Raw genomic sequence first — 20,145 nt, 5'->3', positions numbered from 1 at the left:
CTCCTTTCTTTGGGATTGGAATTATTATATTCTTCTTGAAGTCTGACGGTATTTCGCCTGTCTCATACATCTTGCTCACCAGATGGTAGAGTTTTGTCAGGACTGGCTCTCCCAAGGCTGTCAGTAGTTCCAATGGAATGTTGTCTAATCCCGGGGTCTTGTTTCGACTCAGGTCTTTTAGTGCTCTGTCAAACTCTTCACGCAGTATCGTATCTCCCATTTCATCATCTTCTACATCCTCTTCCATTTCCATAATATTGTTCTCCAGTACATCGCCCTTGTATAGACCCTCTATATACTCCTTCCACCTTTCTGCTTTCCCTTCTTTGCTTAGAACTGGGTTTCCATCTGAACTCTTGATATTCATACAAGTAGGTGTCTTTTCTCCAAAGGTCTCTTTAATTTTCCTGCAGGCAGTATCTATCTTACCCCTAGTGAGATAAGCCTCTACATCCTTACATTTGTCCTCTAGCCATCCCTGCTTAGCCATTTTGCACTTCCTGTCGATCTTATTTTTGAGACGTTTGTATTCCCTTTTGACTGCTTCATTTACTGCGTTTTTATATTTTCTCCTTTCATCAATTAAATTCAATATTTCTTCTGTTACCCAAGGATTTCTACTAGCCCTCGTCTTTTTACCTGCTTGATCCTCTGCTGCTTTCTCTACTTCATCCCTCAAAGCTACTGTATTTCTTTCTCCCATTCTTGTCAATTTTTCCCTTAGCTCTCCCTGAAACTCTGTACAACCTCTGGTTTAGTCAGTTTATCCAGGTCCCATCTCCTTAAATTCCCACCTTTTTGCAGTTTCTTCAGTTTTAATCTACGGTTCATAACCAATAGACTGTGGTCAGAGTCCACATCTGCCCCTGAAAATGTCTTACAATTTAAAACCTGGTTCCTAAATCTCTGTCTTACCATTATATAATCTATCTGATACCTTCTAGTATCTCCGGGATTGTTCCGCGTATACAACCTCCTTTTATGATTCTTGAACCAAGTGTTAGCTATAATTAAGTTATGCTCTGTGCAAAATTCTACCAGGCGGCTTCCTCTTTCATTTCTCTCCGCCAATCCATATTCACCCACTATGTTTCCTTCTCTCCCTTTTCCTACTCTCGAATTCCAGTCACCCATGACTATTAAATTTTCGTCTCCCTTGACTACCATTACGAAACACAAAAACTAAGTATAAATTAAGTACGCATAAGCAAACCAATGCAACCACATCAAACAAAAAATATATTAAGGTACCCCTATATAAAACAGTATAATTAGATAAAATGATGACATAAACAGCAAGTCAAAATATGTCATTAAAACTGTCATACGGAATAAAACAGCTAAATATCAGAGCGCTTGTACAGCGTTTGCCTACAAAACCCAAAACTCAAACATCGAGGCATCACGAAGCACCGCAAACTATTGACAAAGACCAATTTCCAGTCAGTGGAATAAAAATATAAGTTACAGGATATAAAAAAGTAAAGTGACTTACGATAAAATAAGGCCACTAATAAGCCTGTCTTTGAAGTATAACTCCCCTAACTTCATACACAACAAAACAAACAAGTTAGATATTAGGCTGCCGACAAGATAAAAGACATCATCGTAGCAACTTCCCAAACACTAGAAGCTTTTTCTATGGACTCTTTTTCTATGGAGGACTGCCTGAGTGGTATCCCACTAATGCGGCGCACCATAGATTTGAAAAAAGGCTCAAGTTGTACTGATGAGTGGTGCAGGAGGGAGCATGGATAACAGAATCTCTAGTCTGGGTTTACAATTGATATCAAACCAACTAATACCCCCAACAAGTTGAAGTTGCAAGTCGAAGTAATTAAGCGTCCTGCTATCATTCGTCGCTTCGTGAGTGAATACCATCTCTCCGTGCAAGGCATTAATTCCACAGGTAGCAACGTTATGTCAGGAACATGGCCATAGAAGACAGTATCATGTAGGTAGCGGCGATAAAATGGAACCTATTGACAGTGACCGGCGTTCCGCCTAAAATATTTACACTGTAGATGATTGACAAAAACATCCGTGAGACACTCTATTAAACAGTTCCCATGGCCGTACTTTCATTCTGTTTGTAATACAGACAGACCGTTGAAAGCGACATAATTGTAGGACGTAAGCAGCCTAACTGAAGTGATTAATTCTGCTAACTCCTTTCCACTCAGATGCCGAAGTTTTGAGGAAATTTTCTTGTATGATGAGGACTGTTTCGTCCAGAGGTACGTTTGTACACAGATTTTTAATGTTAAAGGGAGCAAACTGCAATCAGATGGGGAAGTTTTACCATCTAGTAGCAGAACCAAATCTTTTCTATTAGAGATGGCAAAATTTTTCCGTAATAATAGCAACATGTATTTAGAGGCAGGTTCACCTGGGTTCCTATACCGTTAATTATCGGACGTATTGGGCAACCTGGCTGATGAGTCTTAATTTGGGCACGAAGGACCGATGTCTTACGTTTCATCACTCTCAGTTTTGGTACAAGATCAGGACAAAAAATAGCGGGACAACTGTCTATACATTTCAGTGGAATCATAATCTATTTGTTGGATGCTGGTCTCCTCAAAAAACTGCAATATTTTAGTGTTACAATCTTTCCTATAGACGATGACTGATGTGTTGCCTTTACCAGCACGTACAAATGGAAATGCCGTGTGTTTAGGGCCTCCCGTCGGGAAGACCGTTCGCCTGGTGCAAGTCTTTCGAGTTGACGCCACTTCGGCGACTTGCGTGTCGATGGGGATGAAATGATGATGAAAGACACACAACACCCAGTCATCACGAGGCAGAGAAAATCCCTGGCCCCGCCGGGATTCGAACTCAGGACCTCGTGCGCAGGGAGCGAGAACGCTACCGCAAGACCACGAGCTGCGGACTGCACGTACAATTAATGCCTCTCCTGATTTCAACTTCTTATTAATAGGATTTATAACCACCTGATCTTTAGTGCTAGATTTTTTTATGGGCAGCATTTTCAATAACATCATTGGCCTTACATATAATTTTTAGTTTTTCTGACTCGTCGCATCTAGCGCAGATTTTAAATCTGTAACGATAGACTCAACTGTCTTAGCATCTAGCCGCCGTTGGATGTCATATATTTAAGCCCTGTATTAAGGAAGTCCCATTGCTGCGTAGTGAAGTCTAATTCGGTCAATTTACTGCACGCTAATCAAAGAAAAAATGTGTATTCTATCCTTATTTTGTTAGCCAACAATTAATATTTGGCGGTACTTCTGCTCATAGAAAAGGAGGAATTTCATTCTACGTCAAGAATCTAATGTGTACACAATTGTGCTTCGACATAAGTCTCCGATTGCATTCAAAAGTCGCCGATTCTACGCATTGCTCAAATTTTAAATAAAAATCGTCATCAATAGTAGCCGATAACTTCCGGCATCAGAAGTCACCCTCATTCTGGCAACGACCCTCGTGGAGAGAGCGAAAGAGCGGACGGAGTCTCAGGGCGCTGTTTTGCCCTTGGGGTGTGAAACTGCCCATAGAAAAAGGCGGAAAGAATCAGCAATCATCAACGGCTTGGGGAAGCAGAAAGCAACGGAAAGCACTGCATCACCGACACAATGTCTATCCACACGAGCAGTGGCCTGTAATTGAGAAATTGTCGTGATGAGATCTACACTGGCAAAACATTCCGCATTGGTCCTCCATTCGGATCACCGGCAGCGAACTTCCACGGGAGACGAGAAAGAGACTGAAGAACCAATGAAGGAATAACATCCAACATGTTGGAGCATAGAATACCACGTCTGAACATGGTACGGAAGCAATAAAATCTGAGAAGAGAAATGCGAAATTCCCTATCTAGTTAAAGTGGGAGTAAAATGGAAATGAGCGTTTGGCGTCATTGGCCGGGAGGCCGCTTTCGGGGCAGGTCCGGCCGCCTTGGTGCAGGTCTTATTACATTCGACGCCACACTGGGCGACCCGCGCGCCGTATGGGGACGAAATGATGATGGATTGCCGTCCTACGATCCCGGGCTCGAATCCCGGCTGGGTCGGAGATTTTCTCCGCTCATGAACTGGGTGTTGTTTACAACTAACAGTAATCAAATGCAAATTTAAAAACGCTCACAGAAATACTTAGAAAGGAAGCAAAATCTGTTCCTTAAACTTACAGTCTCCATGTGAAAAATATATTGTCGTTATAACTCACCGAATCCCTATACATACTCTATGCAAAATAAATACTTATGTCGGTAATGTCAGTACGGGAAACTCACTGCTCGGTACAATATTTGTCAATAAATTAAATGATTATATTTCAAGAACGTTGAGAAGATTTTGAAAGCTTTCTAGTGTTAACCTGCACGTGGAGATCTTTTTTATCACCATAATCCGTCTCAAAAGAGCTGTATAACAAAGAGGAAATAGACGACATGGAAGGCGAGTGTAAAACCTATGCGACTGCAATACGGTCTGCATTTAAGCAGTAACTCGCCAGAAATGTTTGTGTGTTACTTTTCATTTATTTCATTTCGCATATGATTATGAGAAGTATCCCTACAGTAGAAATAAACTTCGTTTGTAGAATTGCACGAGCTAATCTACCTTCTTCGACTCAAAACTCGGGAAAAACCGCAGTCGATCATGAGTTACAGTCAGCTGTGTGACGAATGCATTTCGCGCCCAGCGCTCTAGCCGAACAGAAATCAGCCTCATTCACGTCACCGAAGATACAGCGTTGCCAATTCCGTGACATGGACAGGTCGGTTAGCACTGTAGCGTCGCCTGCGTCATCTGTTGACCGACGGGAAAACTATTTTTACGGTTGCCTTTTCCGCCGTTAAGGACGGTCAATCTGTTTCTTACGTCATCTAGGGTTGTAGTGAGCTGTGGTGATTGGAACGGTCGTCGCCCAGGGATCCGAATACCGGGCATATTTTATGTGGCTCAGCAGTGGTGTATATTTAACTGAGAAAACTCTGCGGGAGGGGGAGTCCGAAACTTGTCACGCTACTCGTATGTTCTGTATTCAGATGGTTATTTTCCTGTCCCTTCCAGAGAAATTCTGATAGTTGGCCGGCCGAAGTGCCCGTGCAGTTCTAGGCGCTGCAGTCTGGAACCGCGAGACCGCTACGGTCGCAGGTTCGAATCCTGCCTCGGGCATGGATGCGTGTGATGTCCTTAGGTTAGTTAGGTTTAACTAGGTCTAAGTTCTAGGGGCCTATGACCTCAGAACTTGAGTCCCATAGTGCTCAGAGCCATTTGAACCATATGATAGTTGTGTTTGCAATGATCAAATTAGTTTTGATAGGATGAGCGCATGTTTTATATTCACTTCTGGGTGTAAGGTTTTTCTTGACCAACATATCACATTAAATTAAATTAAACGTTTCATTTTAAAGTCTTTAGGACATATTGTTTTAAATCAATTATTTCGTGTGTTTTTAAAAGTTTGGTTTTAAGAGTATCAGTGAATTTTACTGGATGGTTAGTGGCAGTAAAATCATGCTTAGAACTGTTGTATTACGCCTAGCTACCCCCAGGCCTTCCACTTAATGCTCTGTTGCATTTAGAAAAGATAAAGGCACCAGAGAGGCAGTTCAATGTTCGTGCTTGGCAATAGAAGCAAGACAAGAAAAATCAAGATACGCTCATAGGATTTGTGGATCCAGAAAAAGCGCTCGACGATGTAAAGTGGTGCAAGATGTTCGAAATTCTGAGAAAACAGAAGTAATATCTGGGGAAATACGGGTAATATGCTAAATGTACGGGAACCAAGAGGGGCTGAGAGACTGGAAGACCAATAACGAAGTATTTAGATTCAAAAAAAGGGAGAGAGACATGGGTGCAATATTTCGCCCCTATTGTTCATTCTATATGTGGAAGAAGCAGCGATGAAAACCAAAGAAAGGCTCAGAAGTGGGATTAAAATTCTGGGTGGAAGATAATCAACGTTAAGAATGTCTGATGACACCGTTATCCTCAGAGAGAGCGAGAAAGAATTACAGGACATACTGAACGAAATGAGCAATCTACTGAGCACAGAACATGGGCAGGGTAAGCAAAGAAAACACGAAAGTTACGAGGAATAGCAGAGATCAGATTACTGATAATCTTAGAATCCAAATTGGGGGACAACGAAACCGACGAAGTGAAGGAATTCTGTTACCTTGAAAGCAAAATAACGTAGGATGGACGAAGCAAGAATAACATTACACGTACAGTATCCCAGGCAGAGGGCACTCCCGAGCAAGAGCGAACTACTACCATCACATATTCGCCTTAATTTGTGGAAGAAATTTCCATTTAAATTTGAGCACTGCACGGAATGCAAGTGGATCATGGACTGTGGTTGCTGAGCAGAAGAGAATCGAAGCGTTTGAGACGTGGTGCTGTAGAAGAATACTGAAACTCAAGTGGAGTCAGAAAAATATATGGAAAACATACACAAAGGATAGGATGATAGGACGTGTTAAGACCTCGGCTAATAACATCCACGATGTTAGGGGGAGTTGTAGGGGGTAAAATCCATAGGAGAAGACCGAGTCTGAGATATAGCCAACAAATGAGGAACAAAAAAGGAAACTGCTTAAATTTTTATCAAACAAGCTTCTGTTATTTGTTTCTCACATGTCGTCTCGTTTGCTGCAGTCCATTCATGATAGCATCCATTTCGCCAGCATACATTGTGCATAAGCAAGACAGTTGTACTGTATTTGGTGACGTCTACAAACATTTACAACCTTAATGTTCATGATAAATATGTTTTTATGTTTCGTTTCGAATTGTTGGTGAAGAAAACCACATCATTATGAAGGGTTACTCCCTTCTGTTCTATGTTTTCTTGGGGTGCATACAGAGGGCAATTATTGAACTATATGAAAAAAACGTAAATTAATTACAAACTGCGGCGTGTACACACTATTCAATATGTACACGTCACTCCAGATATTCGGATTTAGGTTATGACATCTTGGATATGTCTGCGTTATGTGGCGCATACGAACAGCGAAATTCGGCATGGCACGCTGAAGTGTTGGAACGTCGATGCTGTCGGCGACCACCTGAATGGCTGTTTTCAGCTAAGCAATGGTTTTGGGGCAATTGCTGTACACCATTTCTTTAATAAAGCCGCACAAAAAGGAGTCACATATTTTCAGACCCGGAGAATATGGCGGCCAATTGAGTCCCACGCCTATGACCCCTGGGTACCCAAGAGTCAGACAGAATGCGGTCCCCAAAGTGTTCCTCCAGAATATCAAATACTCTTCTGCTTCGATGGGGTCGAGCTTCCTCTTGCATAAACCACATCTTGTCGACATCAGGGTAATTTTGGACAATGGGGATGAAATCATCTTTCAAAACATTCTCGTACCGTTCGATAGTCATCGTGCAATCAGGCAATATCGCACCGATTATTCCGTGACTAGACATTGAACACCACACAGTCAACTGTTGGGGGTGAAGAGACTTCTCGATAGCGAAATGCGCATTCTCAGTCCCCCAAACGCGCCAATTTTGCTTACTGACGAACCCATCAAAATGAAAGTGCGCTTCGTCGCTAAACCAAATGTGCATTCTAATTCCCATCATGCCCCGCGGCCAATCGTGCAGTTTGAACGTCCGAACGCAAACCGTTCAGAACTTATCACGATTTTATTTCATATAGTTCAGTAAGTAAGTTTACGGCTGCAAAGGAAACATGTTGGTTATCAGTTGTTGCAAATGAACTGCCAATGATTCTTCTTAAACTGCTAGAAGACTAGCTACCAACGAAATTTTCGATTGATTTCACTGTTTTCACGTACATTTTCATTTCAGATGATGTAATAAATCTTTATTTCTTCTTTAAAAATTGAGTTTTCTAAGTCCAGCGGTGCAGCATATGCTTTTTTTTATTGCTGTTGTTTACACATAAAAATCAAATGAATCACAAGATGGTTTCTTTAACAAGCAATGACAACTAACGGATCAAATGTTCGTCCCTTATGCGCTCGAGGAGACGGGCTGTTTAACTTTAAAGCGTGCATTACATGATGAATGAAAGAGTCGAGAACTGATACCAGTTTGGTCTTCCATTCGGACCTCCGAGAGGAGACCCTCCCAATTTTATCTACAACGTCAAATTATTATCCACGACTATGTGAAGAAGCCATTGATAGTTATAAGCACCAGGATAATTTTAATAGGAAAGAGGAGGCCATGAAACCTAGCGACATATGGACAGTAGCTCTGCAGAATCGCTAGACAGTTTTATCTTTGACAAGTATTATCTCTGCTCATCACGTGTTGCTTTGACCACGCCACCTTTCCTATAGTATCTGTGTCCCTTTCGGACGTCCGACCGGTCAGTCTGCAAGACTCAGCGGACGAGCGCCTCTGTGAATGTCCAGCGCAGTCCTGGACGAAAAGTCAGGAACAGAAGTTTTCCTTGGACCACGACCTTACATCCCGAAAGGTTTACCAGCAGCTATTCGCTGATTAGCCTGCACAGAAGTAAGAGATGCCATGCCGACAAAAGAAACATCCGTGCACAAAAAACGTTTTGTGTGCTACAGTGCCTTCTTGAACGCCCACAGCTACGCACAGTATACCGAGTGGAGGCTTGGTAGGTGGAGTTCAATGATACAAATGAGGAGAGACATGAGAAGATCCGACATTGTCCCCGTGCTTTGCCCTATTGGTAAAAACTAACATGTGCTCGCGATGCTCCGATTAAATGTAGCTAAAATCCGCTTTAAAACTACTTTTGTATTGGAAGGCAACAGGTACTGGAAGTAGGCAGATGAAAGCTGGTAGTATAACAACTACGCAATAAAAAAGTGATTACACTGAAGCTGCTGAAACAAAATAGCTTTAAGCCATTATTATTGAAATAAGATTTGTAAATTCTGATGAAAGAGCTCTGGCCAGGATACAAAACATTTGCTCGTTAGGGCTATTTCAGGTTTTGAAAGGCCATATTCGAGCAACACAAACACGCTAATTTAATAGTAGTACTTTCCTAACGCTGGTACTTCCTTATACGATTTCTCTCCGTTTTAAATCAAAATTCTTATGAAACTTTTCACGCACTTGGAACAACGTGAGTCTCTTCTTAATCTTTTCAGGGTAACCTTTGCGAGATGTTCTGTTATCCAAGGTATTTCTTCAGCTTTTAAAAACCAAATCCAAATTCAAACTGGCCGGCCGGAGTGGCTGAGCGGTTCTAGGCGCAACAGTCTGGAACCGCGCGACCGCTACGGTCGCAGGTTCGAATCCTGCCTCGGGCATGGATGTGTGTGATATCCTTAGGTTAGTTAGGTTTAAGTAGTTCTAAGTTCTACGGGACTGATGACCACAGCAGTTAAGTTCCATAGTGCTCACAGCCATTTGAACCATTTAGAACTAAATTCAAACTGGCTGTATCCACGGCAGGCTGACGGCAGCTGTTGCTAGGGTTGCGAACATATGGACGCTGCCTAGCTCTCCCACAACAACGGCTGCTTCACGACGATCGGTATCATCTCTGCGAAGCAGAAGTGGTTGGCGAGCACAATTCTCTCGCCGCGTTCGAGAGTCGTGTTCGTAGTTTCACTGCCGTAGTGGCTCCATTGTTTAACATGTACTTATGAAACGCGCAATGAACCGGCGCTGGGAACAAACGGTAATACACTGCTCAGCAAAACTTAAGGTCGACCTGGATACAGCAACGTGAATTATTAACAACATGGTGGAAATCAATGAAGGTGCGGGGGCAGGTTTCCAGAGGTCTAGCCGTCGTGCATGGGAAGCTGGATGTCACATGGGGTGAGGTATTGTAACTTCACTGCCAAATGGGGCTGGCCCCGCAACACGAGGCAGGTGAAAATTGTTCGAATGGCTCTGAGCACAGTGGGACTTAACATCTGAGGTCACCAGTCCCCTAAAACTTAGAACTACTTAACCCTTTGATGCATAGTGTAGCTGATTAGCTACAGACTTCATTTCTTCGATGCATCCTATACTGAGCAACATTTTGTAACAAATTCGTTACGTAGTTTAAGTGTATACACTCTACTGCAGCTGCTAAGCTGCTAGTAGTTCTTCATAGCGATCGAAAATGGCAGGATAAAATGAACCTGTTCGACAATCAGCTATGTGGGTGTACTGGCGAGCGTGTGTTCTGGCGGAAAGTAGAGACGTTTTTTGGTGTTTGTGTACTGATTTATGGGTTTGAAAATTACTTTTTATTTTGAAAACGTAAGTAGATATGGCGTAGACAGTTAATTTGAGTGTCTTTACGGTAGATTTGAAATTAGGTCTGTTTTTGTGTTTATAGCGATTGTCAACAATAATGCTTTGTTAATTTAATTTTAAAAAAATTTCAATTTTTTTTTGGTAATGTAGGCACTATAAACTAAACGTAGTAATTTTTACAGCTTGAAATAAAAAATCATGCATTTAAGGGTTAAACCTAACTAACCTAAGGACAACACACACATACATGCCCGAGGCAGGATTCGAATCTGCGACCATAGCGGTCACACGGTTCCAGACTGAAGCGCCTAGAACCACTCGGCCACTCCGGCCGGCACGAGGCAGGTGAAGGAATGGAAAAAGTGTGTGTGTGTGTGTGTGTGTGTGTGTGTGTGTGTGTGTGTGTGTGTGTGTGTGTGTGTCGATCAGCGAACAGTTACGATACATCATGGCCCAGAGACTGCATTTGGATGACTTCATACGAGGAAGAATCATTGGATAACTAGGAGGATAGCGATCTGTGACGAGTATGGCCCAGGAAATTGGTTTTGGTCACAGCATTGTTTCACTTGCATGGGGATCGTTTGGAACCACAGGCACTGCTACCAGTGGAGAGGGGATGGTCGACCACCGTCAACTAAAGCAGCAGGCATCTGCTACATTGTGCAACAGGCAAGAAGGGACCATTGTCAAACAGCGAATGCAGTTACAACCACATTTAACAGGACTGCAAGGCACGCAATCTCACGCTCCAACTTCCTCACCGGCAGCACCGTCTGTGATGGTGCCAAGAGCACAGGGCCAGGACCAGCGAGGAGTGGAGTCGTGTGCTCTTTTTGGAAGAGCGTAGATTCGGTCTGAGTAGTGATTTTTGACGTATCCTCGTATGGCGACAGACTGGAACATGTAATGCACCCAGGAATATTGTCGAATATTATCAGCTTGTTGTCCAGCTGTAATGTTGTAGGGAGGCATAATTCGGCGTGGTAGTGCTGACCTCCAATCCTTGAATATGTTTCACTCATCGGTCAATATAACTGTGACACTGTAATCCTTGTACATGTGAGTCTTTTCAGGACTGCGCAGGGACCTAACCTCATTTTTAGGGAAGATAATGCGCGACCACATCGAACAACACGTGTAACACAGCTCTTGGAACGAGAGCATATTCAGCGAATGGACTGACGTGTCTTTTCCCTTAACTTTAATCCCATCGATCACATGTGGGATGCAATGGGTGTGGTGTCACCGCCAGACACCACACTTGCTAGGTGGTAGCCTTTAAATCGGCCGCGGTACATTAGTATACGCCGGACCCGCGTGTCGCCACTGTCAGTGATTGCAGACCGAGCGCCACCACACGGCAGGTCTAGAGAGACTTAATAGCACTCGCCCCAGTTGTACAGCCGACGTTCATAGCAATGGTTCACTGACAAATACGCTCTCATTTGCCGAGACGATAGTTAGCATAGCCTTCAGCTACGTCATTTGCTACGACCTAGAAAGGCGCCATAGCATTTGATATTGAGATTATAACAAGTACCGTCAAAAGCGATGTACCCCAATTGTGGATTAAAGTTAAGTATTATATCAACTACGTACTTTATTTGCTACTATTAATTCCCTTAACTGTTCCAGACCTCACGCCAGTCAGCGTGTAATTAAACGCGTGCATTTCGGCCTCCTCTAGCAACACAGTGTTGACTCTTCTGCCAACAAACACTGGTATCAGTTACTTCTGTAAAATATCTGGGAGTATGCGTACGGAACGATTTGAAGTGGAATGATCATATAAAACTAATTGTTGGTAAGGCGGGTACCAGGTTGAGATTCATTGGGAGAGTGCTTAGAAAATGTAGTCCATCAACAAAGGAGGTGGCTTACAAAACACTCGTTCGACCTATACTTGAGTATTGCTCATCAGTGTGGGATCCGTACCAGGTCGGGTTGACGGAGGAGATAGAGAAGATCCAAAGAAGAGCGGCGCGTTTCGTCACTGGGTTATTTGGTAACCGTGATAGCGTTACGGAGATGATTAATAAACTCAAGTGGCAGACTCTGCAAGAGAGGCGCTCTGCATCGCGGTGTAGCTTGCTCGCCAGGTTTCGAGAGGGTGCGTTTCTGGATGAGGTATCGAATATATTGCTTCCCCCTACTTATACTTCCCGAGGAGATCACGAATGTAAAATTAGAGAGATTAGAGCGCGCACGGAGGCTTTCAGACAGTCGTTCTTCCCGCGAACCATACGCGACTGGAACAGGAAAGGGAGGTAATGACAGTGGCACGTAAAGTGCCCTCCGCCACACACCGTTGGGTGGCTTGCGGAGTATCAATGTAGATGTAGATGTAGATGTAGAACACTTCAATGGGGAGACGTATTGCAGCGCTTCCATATGCAGCAACGACCATCCCGCATCTGTCAACAACGTTGGTGGAAGAATGGAACGCCCTGGCTGAAGAACTCCGTACCAGCCTTGTGGTGACCAAAGGAGGATATTGAAGAACGTGCACTGTCGTCCGTGGTAATCTCACGCCCTATTAAGAGCCGTGTCCTGCATTACAATGTCCAGGGGACCATCATGAATGATGGTGACTTCAGTGTAATAATTGCATTTGAATAAAACTGTCCTTTCTTATCCTCTCATTGTTTATTTAAGTTAGCTTCTGCACTATACTGAACTGTTCTTTCTATATACAGGGTACTCTATCCCAAGTTTCGGATGAGATTATCTCGAAAACTATACAGCGGATAAAAATAGTGGGTAAGACAAGTTCGTAAGCTCAAAGGGGGACATAAATGATACTACACGTGACCTACAGCCCCGGCCCCCTTGGTTGGGGCGGAGGGCAACTTTTAAATCTTAAACGGAAACACGCATTTTTGTTTTTATTGCAGATTCGGATTCTCGATAACAAGTAATCAAGTTTTGTCTCAAACATTTTCTTAAACCATTGACAGATGGCGCTGAAATCGAGAATCATTAAAATTTGGGAAGAACTCCGATTTATTTAGAATAATCCGAGAAGGACGCTCAAATCGATACAAAATGTGCACATATTCTTTCATTACGCCAAATTAAGCTTTTTTTTTTTTTTTTTTTTTTACAAAATGTATCCTACTCGCCACACTTTTTGACAGAGGGAGGCGGAATGGTATCAAAATCTCGTTAGGGAACACCCGACCGTGGCGCTACCGTGGCCAAACTGCGAATTATGGCTCAGAATAAAGGTCGGTGCAATGTGATCGGACGTCACTTCACTTTCAGATTGTGAACCGCAAAACATCAACTGACGAAAGTAAATTATTCTTTAGCGAAACATGGCTCACTATCCTGATGTTGATATGATGTTAATTTTAGGTGAATGCCATAACAATTACGCTGCAGCTGCGCAACTGTATGCGGATCGTTTCCCAAACAGACGACATCCAAGCGGAAGCATTATTCGAAATTGCACTCAACGAGCTCGAAATGGATACATGCACCGTCCACCTCGTCATCGCTATTACACTGAAAATGTCTCTCGTACCCTTACCGTTATCGCCTGTGTTCAACTGGATCGCGAAATTAGTAGTCGTGCGATTTAGAGACAAACTGTAACATCAAAATCAACTGTTTTGAGGGTTTTGAAGGCACATAAATATCATGCGTATCATATCACACTGACACAGGTATTAACGCCGAAAGATATGCAGATACGCGTGCATTTCTGCCAATGGGCCTTGGAAATGATAAGAGGTGACGATGATTTTTTTTAGATACGTCATGTTCACCGATGAAGTCTCATTCAAAAACAATGGCGAATTGAATTGTCATGATTGTAGTTATTGGTCCCCTGTCAATCCACACCGACACAGACCCGTTGACAATCAACAGAAATGGTCGTTAATGGTCTGGTGTGGAATTTTAAACGGTTACTTGATAGGACCGTATTTTTTTTTTTTTTTTTTTTTTTTTTTTTTTTACCGAAATGATACTGGGGAATCTTATTTACAACTTCTCCGCGATGATTTGTTGGAGCTAATGGAAGATGTTGATTTGGAAACTAGGCAACAAATGTGGTTCCAACAAGACGGAGCAGCTCCCCATTACGCTAAAAATGTGCGGAACGTTTTAAATTTAGGGTAGCCTGGTCGGTGGACAAGAAGCGGCGGACCAATTCAGTGGCCTTCACGTTCAGCAGACCTAACATCTCCTGATTTTTTCTTGAGGGCCTATTTAAAAAATATTGTTTATGAACGACAGCCCACAACCCGAAACGATATGGAGCAACGCATTCGAAGAACGTGTGCAGCCATACCATGCGATGTGCTGCACAAAACTGTGGGCAACTTTCACAGACGATTGACTTTGTGCACTGAAGCAAATGGGATAATTTTGAACAATTCCTTCATGGCTCATTTCATAAATTAAGCTAAGCACCCCAAAATATGAGAAGCAAGGGAACTCACACTAATGAAGCATCCCATGGGAACACATTCTACTACGGCTACGTCGTTGTTCCTGGGTAACGCTAAAAGGAGGATATAGTTGATTTTGTACAAAAATAGCTTAATTAGGCGTAAGAAAGAATTGGTGTACATTTTTTATCGATTTGATGCGTCTTTCTATGATAATTGTAAATACTGGGTGACCAAAAAGTCAGTATAAATTTGAAAACTTAATAAACCGCGGAATAACGTAGATAGAGGGGTAAAAATTGATACACATGCTTGGAATGACATGAGGTTTTATTAGAAAAAAACATAGTTCACAAAATATCCGACAGATATCGTTGGACAGCAAAACGTCAGTGAGAGTGCATGACAATCGTGTATAAAAGGAGCTGTAATGAGAGAGAGAGAATCAGATGCGCCAGCAGTAGTAGCATGTTTACGTTACCTGAAAAGGCGCTGTTAGTGAAGTTGTATTATCAGAATGGGGAATGTGCTAGCTCAGCGATAGGATCCTATCACCATGGGAAGGGGATTCGAACGGGTAAAGGTCCGTTGACAAATGCAGCTGCGGCGAGAATGATTTCGAAGTTCGAAGTCACGGGGTGTTTAGACGATAGACCCCGTAGTGGCCGACCGAGCACAAGACGTAATGCTGCTGAGACAGTTCAGGAAGAAGTGAAGACTGTAGCGGGTTAGTCCATGCACGGGGAAGTCAGCGCTCGTGCAGTCGCACGTCGCACCGGCTTTCCATACACTACTGTTTGGTTGGGACTGAGGCGTACCCTTCGATGCTATTCGTACAAAATCCATCGGCATCATGAACTGTTACCTGGCGATTTAGTGAAGCGGAGGGCATTTGCGGTGTGGGCGTTTCAAAAGATGGCAGAAGATGACGATTGGTTGAGTAACGTGTTGTGGACCGACGAAGCTCATTTCACGCTCCGAGGATCTGTCATCGCCCACAAAACCTGAATATGGGCTACCGAAAATCCTAGAACTGTCCCGGAAACTCCATTGCACGACGAGAAAGTCACGGTATGGGTTGGATTTACCACATCTACCGTTATCGAGCAAATGCATGATTCTGGTTTTGTACCGTAACTGCTACCGTGACGGGTGAGACGTACGCCGATATGTTACAGAATCGCATCATCCCCAGCCTGGCTGATAAACACCTGCTGGAACGTACAGTGTTTGTTCAGGATGGCGCTCCACCCCATATTGCTAGACGGGTGAAGGATCTCTTACGCGCGTCGTTTGGTGGTGATCGTGTGCTCAGCCGCCACTTTCGTCATACTTGGCCTTCCAGGTCCCCATACCTCAGTCCGTGCGATTATTGGCTTTGGGGTTACCTGAAGTCGCAAGTGTATCGTGATCGACCGACATCTCTAGAGATGCTGAAAGACAACATCCGACGTCAATGCCTCACCATAACTCCGGTCATGCTTTACAGTGCTGTTCACAACATTATTCATCGACTACAGCTATTGTTGAGGAATGATGGTGGACTTATTGAGCATTTCCTGTAAAGAACATCACCTTTCCTTTGTCTTACTTTGTTATGCTAATTATTGCTATTCTGATCAGACATTTTTTAACTTTTGTATTTTTTTGGTTCTAATAAAACCCCATGTCATTCCAAGCATGTGTGTCAATTTGTACCTCTTTATCTACATTATTCCGTGATTTATTCAGTTTTCAAATTTATGCTGGCCTTTTGATCACCCGGTAAATCAGAGTTCTTCCCCAATTTCAATGATTCTCGATTTCAGCGCCATCTTTCAATGATTTAAGAAAAAGTTTGAGACAAAACATGATTACTTTCTTTATGGAGAATCCGAATCTGCAATAAAAAATTTGTGATTCCATTTAAGATTTAGAAGTTGGCCCCCGCCCCACCGAAGGGGGCGGCGGCTGGAGATCACGTGTAGTATCATTTAATGTCCCCCTTTGAGCTCACAAGCTAGTCTTACCCACTATATTTACTCGATGTATAGTTTTCGAGATAATCTCATCCGAAACTTCAGATGGACCACCCTGTATGTTCCAAGTTTCATACAGATATGTTATTTGGCAGTAACACGTCATTGTTGTCGTTGTTGTTGTTGTTATGCTCTTCAGTCACAAGACTGGTTTGATGCAGCTCTCCATGCTACTCTATCCTGTGCAAGCTTCTTCATCTCCCAGTACCTACTGCAGCCTACATCCTTCTGAATCTGCTTAGTGTATTCATCTATTGGTCTCCCTCTACGATTTTTACCCTCCGCGCTGCCCTTCAATACTAAATTGGTGATCCCTCGATGTCTCAGAACATGTCCTACCAACCGATCCCTTCTACTAGTCACGTTGTGCCACAAGCTCCTCTTCTCCCCAATTCTATTCAATACCTCCTCATTAGTTATGTTATCTACCCATCTAATCTTCATTTAATCATACAGTAAAGCTGCATGCCCTCGGCAAAAATTGCGGCTGTAGTTTCCCCTTGCTTTCAGCTGTTCGCAGAACCAGAACAGCAAGGTCATTTTGGTTAGTGTTACAAGGTCAGATCAGTCAGTCATCCAGACTGTTGCCCCTGCAACTACTGAAAAGGCTGCTGCCTCTCTTCAGGAACCACAAGTTTGTCTGGCCTCTCAACAGATACCCCTCCGTTGTGGTTGCACCTACGGTCCGGCCATCTGTATCGTTTAGGCACGCAAGCCTCCCCACCAACGGCAAGGTCCATGGTTCATGGTGGGGTGACACGTCATGTGAACCAACAGTTTACACTGGAGAGCAAAAATTAAGGAGGAAAATAGCTTTGACACGTCATGCGAAAGCTTAATTTTTGCTCTCCAGTGTAAAGTGCTGGTGTCCATCAAGCCTAAATACACACACACTAACCTCCGAGTCGATGACGAAGGAGACGGCGACCTGGGTGAGTCCGGTGCACTGCAGGAAGCTGACGGAGCCGTTGGCCTGCGCCCAGCAGAGCGGCTGCAGCGACAGGTACCAGGCGCCGGGCGCGGGGAACGGTATGTGCACCTTAGCGGCGGCCGCCTTGCTGCTCGTCGAGTTGACGGCGAGCGGCGCCTGGATGCCCGACGAGAAGCCCGGGGCGACGCAGAGATCGCCGGCCAGCGGCTGGGCACGCGTGCCGTGCGTGACGCACGCCACCACAGTCACGTTGAAGCCGGTGCCGCGGGCCGTGGCGTTGCGCAGCTGCGCGTCCAACTGCAGCTGCAGCTGGACCGTCAGCGTACCGCCTACCTCGGAGACGGGGCGCAGCGCGAAGCCCAGTACCGTCGGCCCGGCGGTGGTCACGTTCAGCGCCGGCGGCGACTTCCCGTCTGCGCCCGGCACCAGCACGTAGTTCAGCATGAAGAACGGCGGGTACGACTGCTTCATCAGCGCCACCTGCGGCCAGCACTCGTCGCAGCGCGCCGCCTCCCCGACCGCCAGCGCAGTTGGCGTGGCGGAGGCGTTGCCGGCCGGCGCCGCGACGTCGCTGGTGTTCAGCAATAGGAAGAATGGGGAAATCGCCGTCTGCACAGTCGACACGTCTACGGAGAAGGTCACCGCGCTGACGTTCCTCTTGGACGATTTCTCGGGCAGGTCCAGTACCAACGCCACATAGTGCCAACTCTCCTCCCACGGGGCGAAGCTCAAGATGCAGTCTTCGGCCGAGACGGTATCTTCATTGTCACAGGTCTTCGTCAGTGTGCTGTTGTCGCCCGTATCCTCGCTAGTGGGGAGCCCGCCGGCCCGGAGCAGAACCGTGATCGAGGGACACCCCGATTGACAGCGCTCTACCGTGACGTTGACGGTGACCTCCCACGTGGCGGCCGGCACGTACACCGAGTATTCCTTCAGCAGCGGCTGCCCCACGGCGGCTTCCACCTGCTGCGGCAGCGGCTGGCCTATCGACAGCACGGCGATGTCGTCAGCGGGCGCCTGCAGCACGTCCAGCGTGGACTCGAGGAACGTGGTGCACGAGGCGGTCAGCCCCTGCTGCGTGATCTTGTCGTCGTCGGGGTCGGTGTAGCTGACGTAGGCGATGACGTACCAGTCGCCGGCCAGCGGGTAGGTCACGTTGACGGCGAAGGCGCGGCCGTCGCTGAGCGCGGTGCCGGCATACCACGGCCCGCTGAGCACGGGCGCGAAGTCGTCGGGGAAGAGCGCGCCGTCGGGGCTGACGACGGGGAAGCTGCCGGGCCGCAGGTCGACGGTGACGTTGCGCGGCGAGCACGAGCCCAGGCCCGTGCGGATCTCCTCCGTGGCCGTGAACGAGAAGACGGCGAGCCGCGCGCGCTCGGGCACCGCGTACGGCAGCACGGTGACGTCGCGGTACGCGCGGTACGTCGAGATGTCGCGCCGCGCCGAGCGCGCCACGCGCCGCAGCGCGCCGCCGTCCGCCCACGCGACGCCTCCGGCCGCCGAGGCCACCACGAGCGCCACCAGCCACCGCGTCACGTTCACGTCCATGGTGTACGCCAACCGCTACTCGGCCATCTGTAACAACACAAAGTCCACCTCATCTCGCTATTCGCCGTGAAAGCCAATTCGTCTGGGTCTTCTTCTTCAGTCGGTAGAAAGAGAGCCCTTACGAGATCATGAATAGTTTTCGCCAGTTGCGAGTGCCGTTCTAAACAGGCTACATATGAAAATCGTGTCTAGACCCGGATTTCCCGCCTTACGCGAGTGGTCGCTGGAATGTGCGTCCTTATAGGACAACTATCCAAGGATTTCCACCCAATAGCACCCAAACAGCAGACTCTGTACACAATAGTTTGTGTAACACTAGTATTGCGTTCTTGGGGCATGTTGTCTCTGAAAGAGGTGTGGAGGTAGATCAGGAACGGACACGAGCTATTATAGTTTCAGCCTACAGCGATAAATAACGTGTTGCCCGTTTCGTGGGTATGTGTAATTTTTTTCGTAAGTTCGTCCCTGATCTTGCCTTGTTAGCGGATCCCCTCAATCAGCACATGATAACCACGGCGCTGTTAACTCGGGCGCTCATAACGAGTGCCGGAAGCCAACACACACAAATCTTAATAAACAATTCTCGCTTCTTAAAACAAAACAATAAAAGCCAAGCGCACATAAATAATCAAACCACAGTCTTAGAAGTGCCTTAACGACACCAAACGCGACTATTCCAGCAAGTTAATAATAACGCAGTGAGATAAAAATAACAGAACATACCACTAAATGCTGTTACACAAACCAAATTGACGAGATCGTGTTGTTCAGGTCCCAGAAGACCACATATACCAAGCAGCAGTAATTCACTAGGCATATACTGTCCAAAACCGCCTTCTTAGGCAGACGCAGGTAACAGGAACCACCTACGTGAATACCTTCAGAAAGGAACCAACAGGCACCACCAAAGGTAACGCTGAGCAGACCGGGTGGGCAACGACCCACTCAGCCGGATAACCAAAAGATACTCCAGTTGAACAAATAAATTAGTAACCACAAACATCGTAACGTGCGGCCCACGCTCAGCAAAAACTTCCAACAACGCCGTC

General features: G+C 45.4%; 1 protein-coding gene across 1 annotated transcript in view; it reads right to left on the bottom strand.

Moving 5' to 3' along the window:
- Positions 1 to 19,006, bottom strand: part of LOC126481825 (post-GPI attachment to proteins factor 6) — a gene marked incomplete at its 5' end in the record, with an annotated part of 112,709 nt that extends 93,703 nt beyond the window's left edge. Inside the window, one exon of the mRNA XM_050105784.1 lies at positions 17,516 to 19,006. Within this exon, the coding sequence (XP_049961741.1) occupies positions 17,516 to 19,006 (1,491 nt within the window). The remainder of the gene's footprint in view (positions 1 to 17,515) is intronic.
- Positions 19,007 to 20,145: the final 1,139 nt, after the last annotated feature.

This window comes from Schistocerca serialis, chromosome 5 (genome assembly GCF_023864345.2).
Source record: "Schistocerca serialis cubense isolate TAMUIC-IGC-003099 chromosome 5, iqSchSeri2.2, whole genome shotgun sequence".
Lineage (NCBI taxonomy): Eukaryota > Metazoa > Arthropoda > Insecta > Orthoptera > Acrididae > Schistocerca > Schistocerca serialis.
The sequence above is the reverse complement of the archived record's forward strand: the minus strand, read 5'-3'. Positions and strand labels throughout refer to the sequence as shown.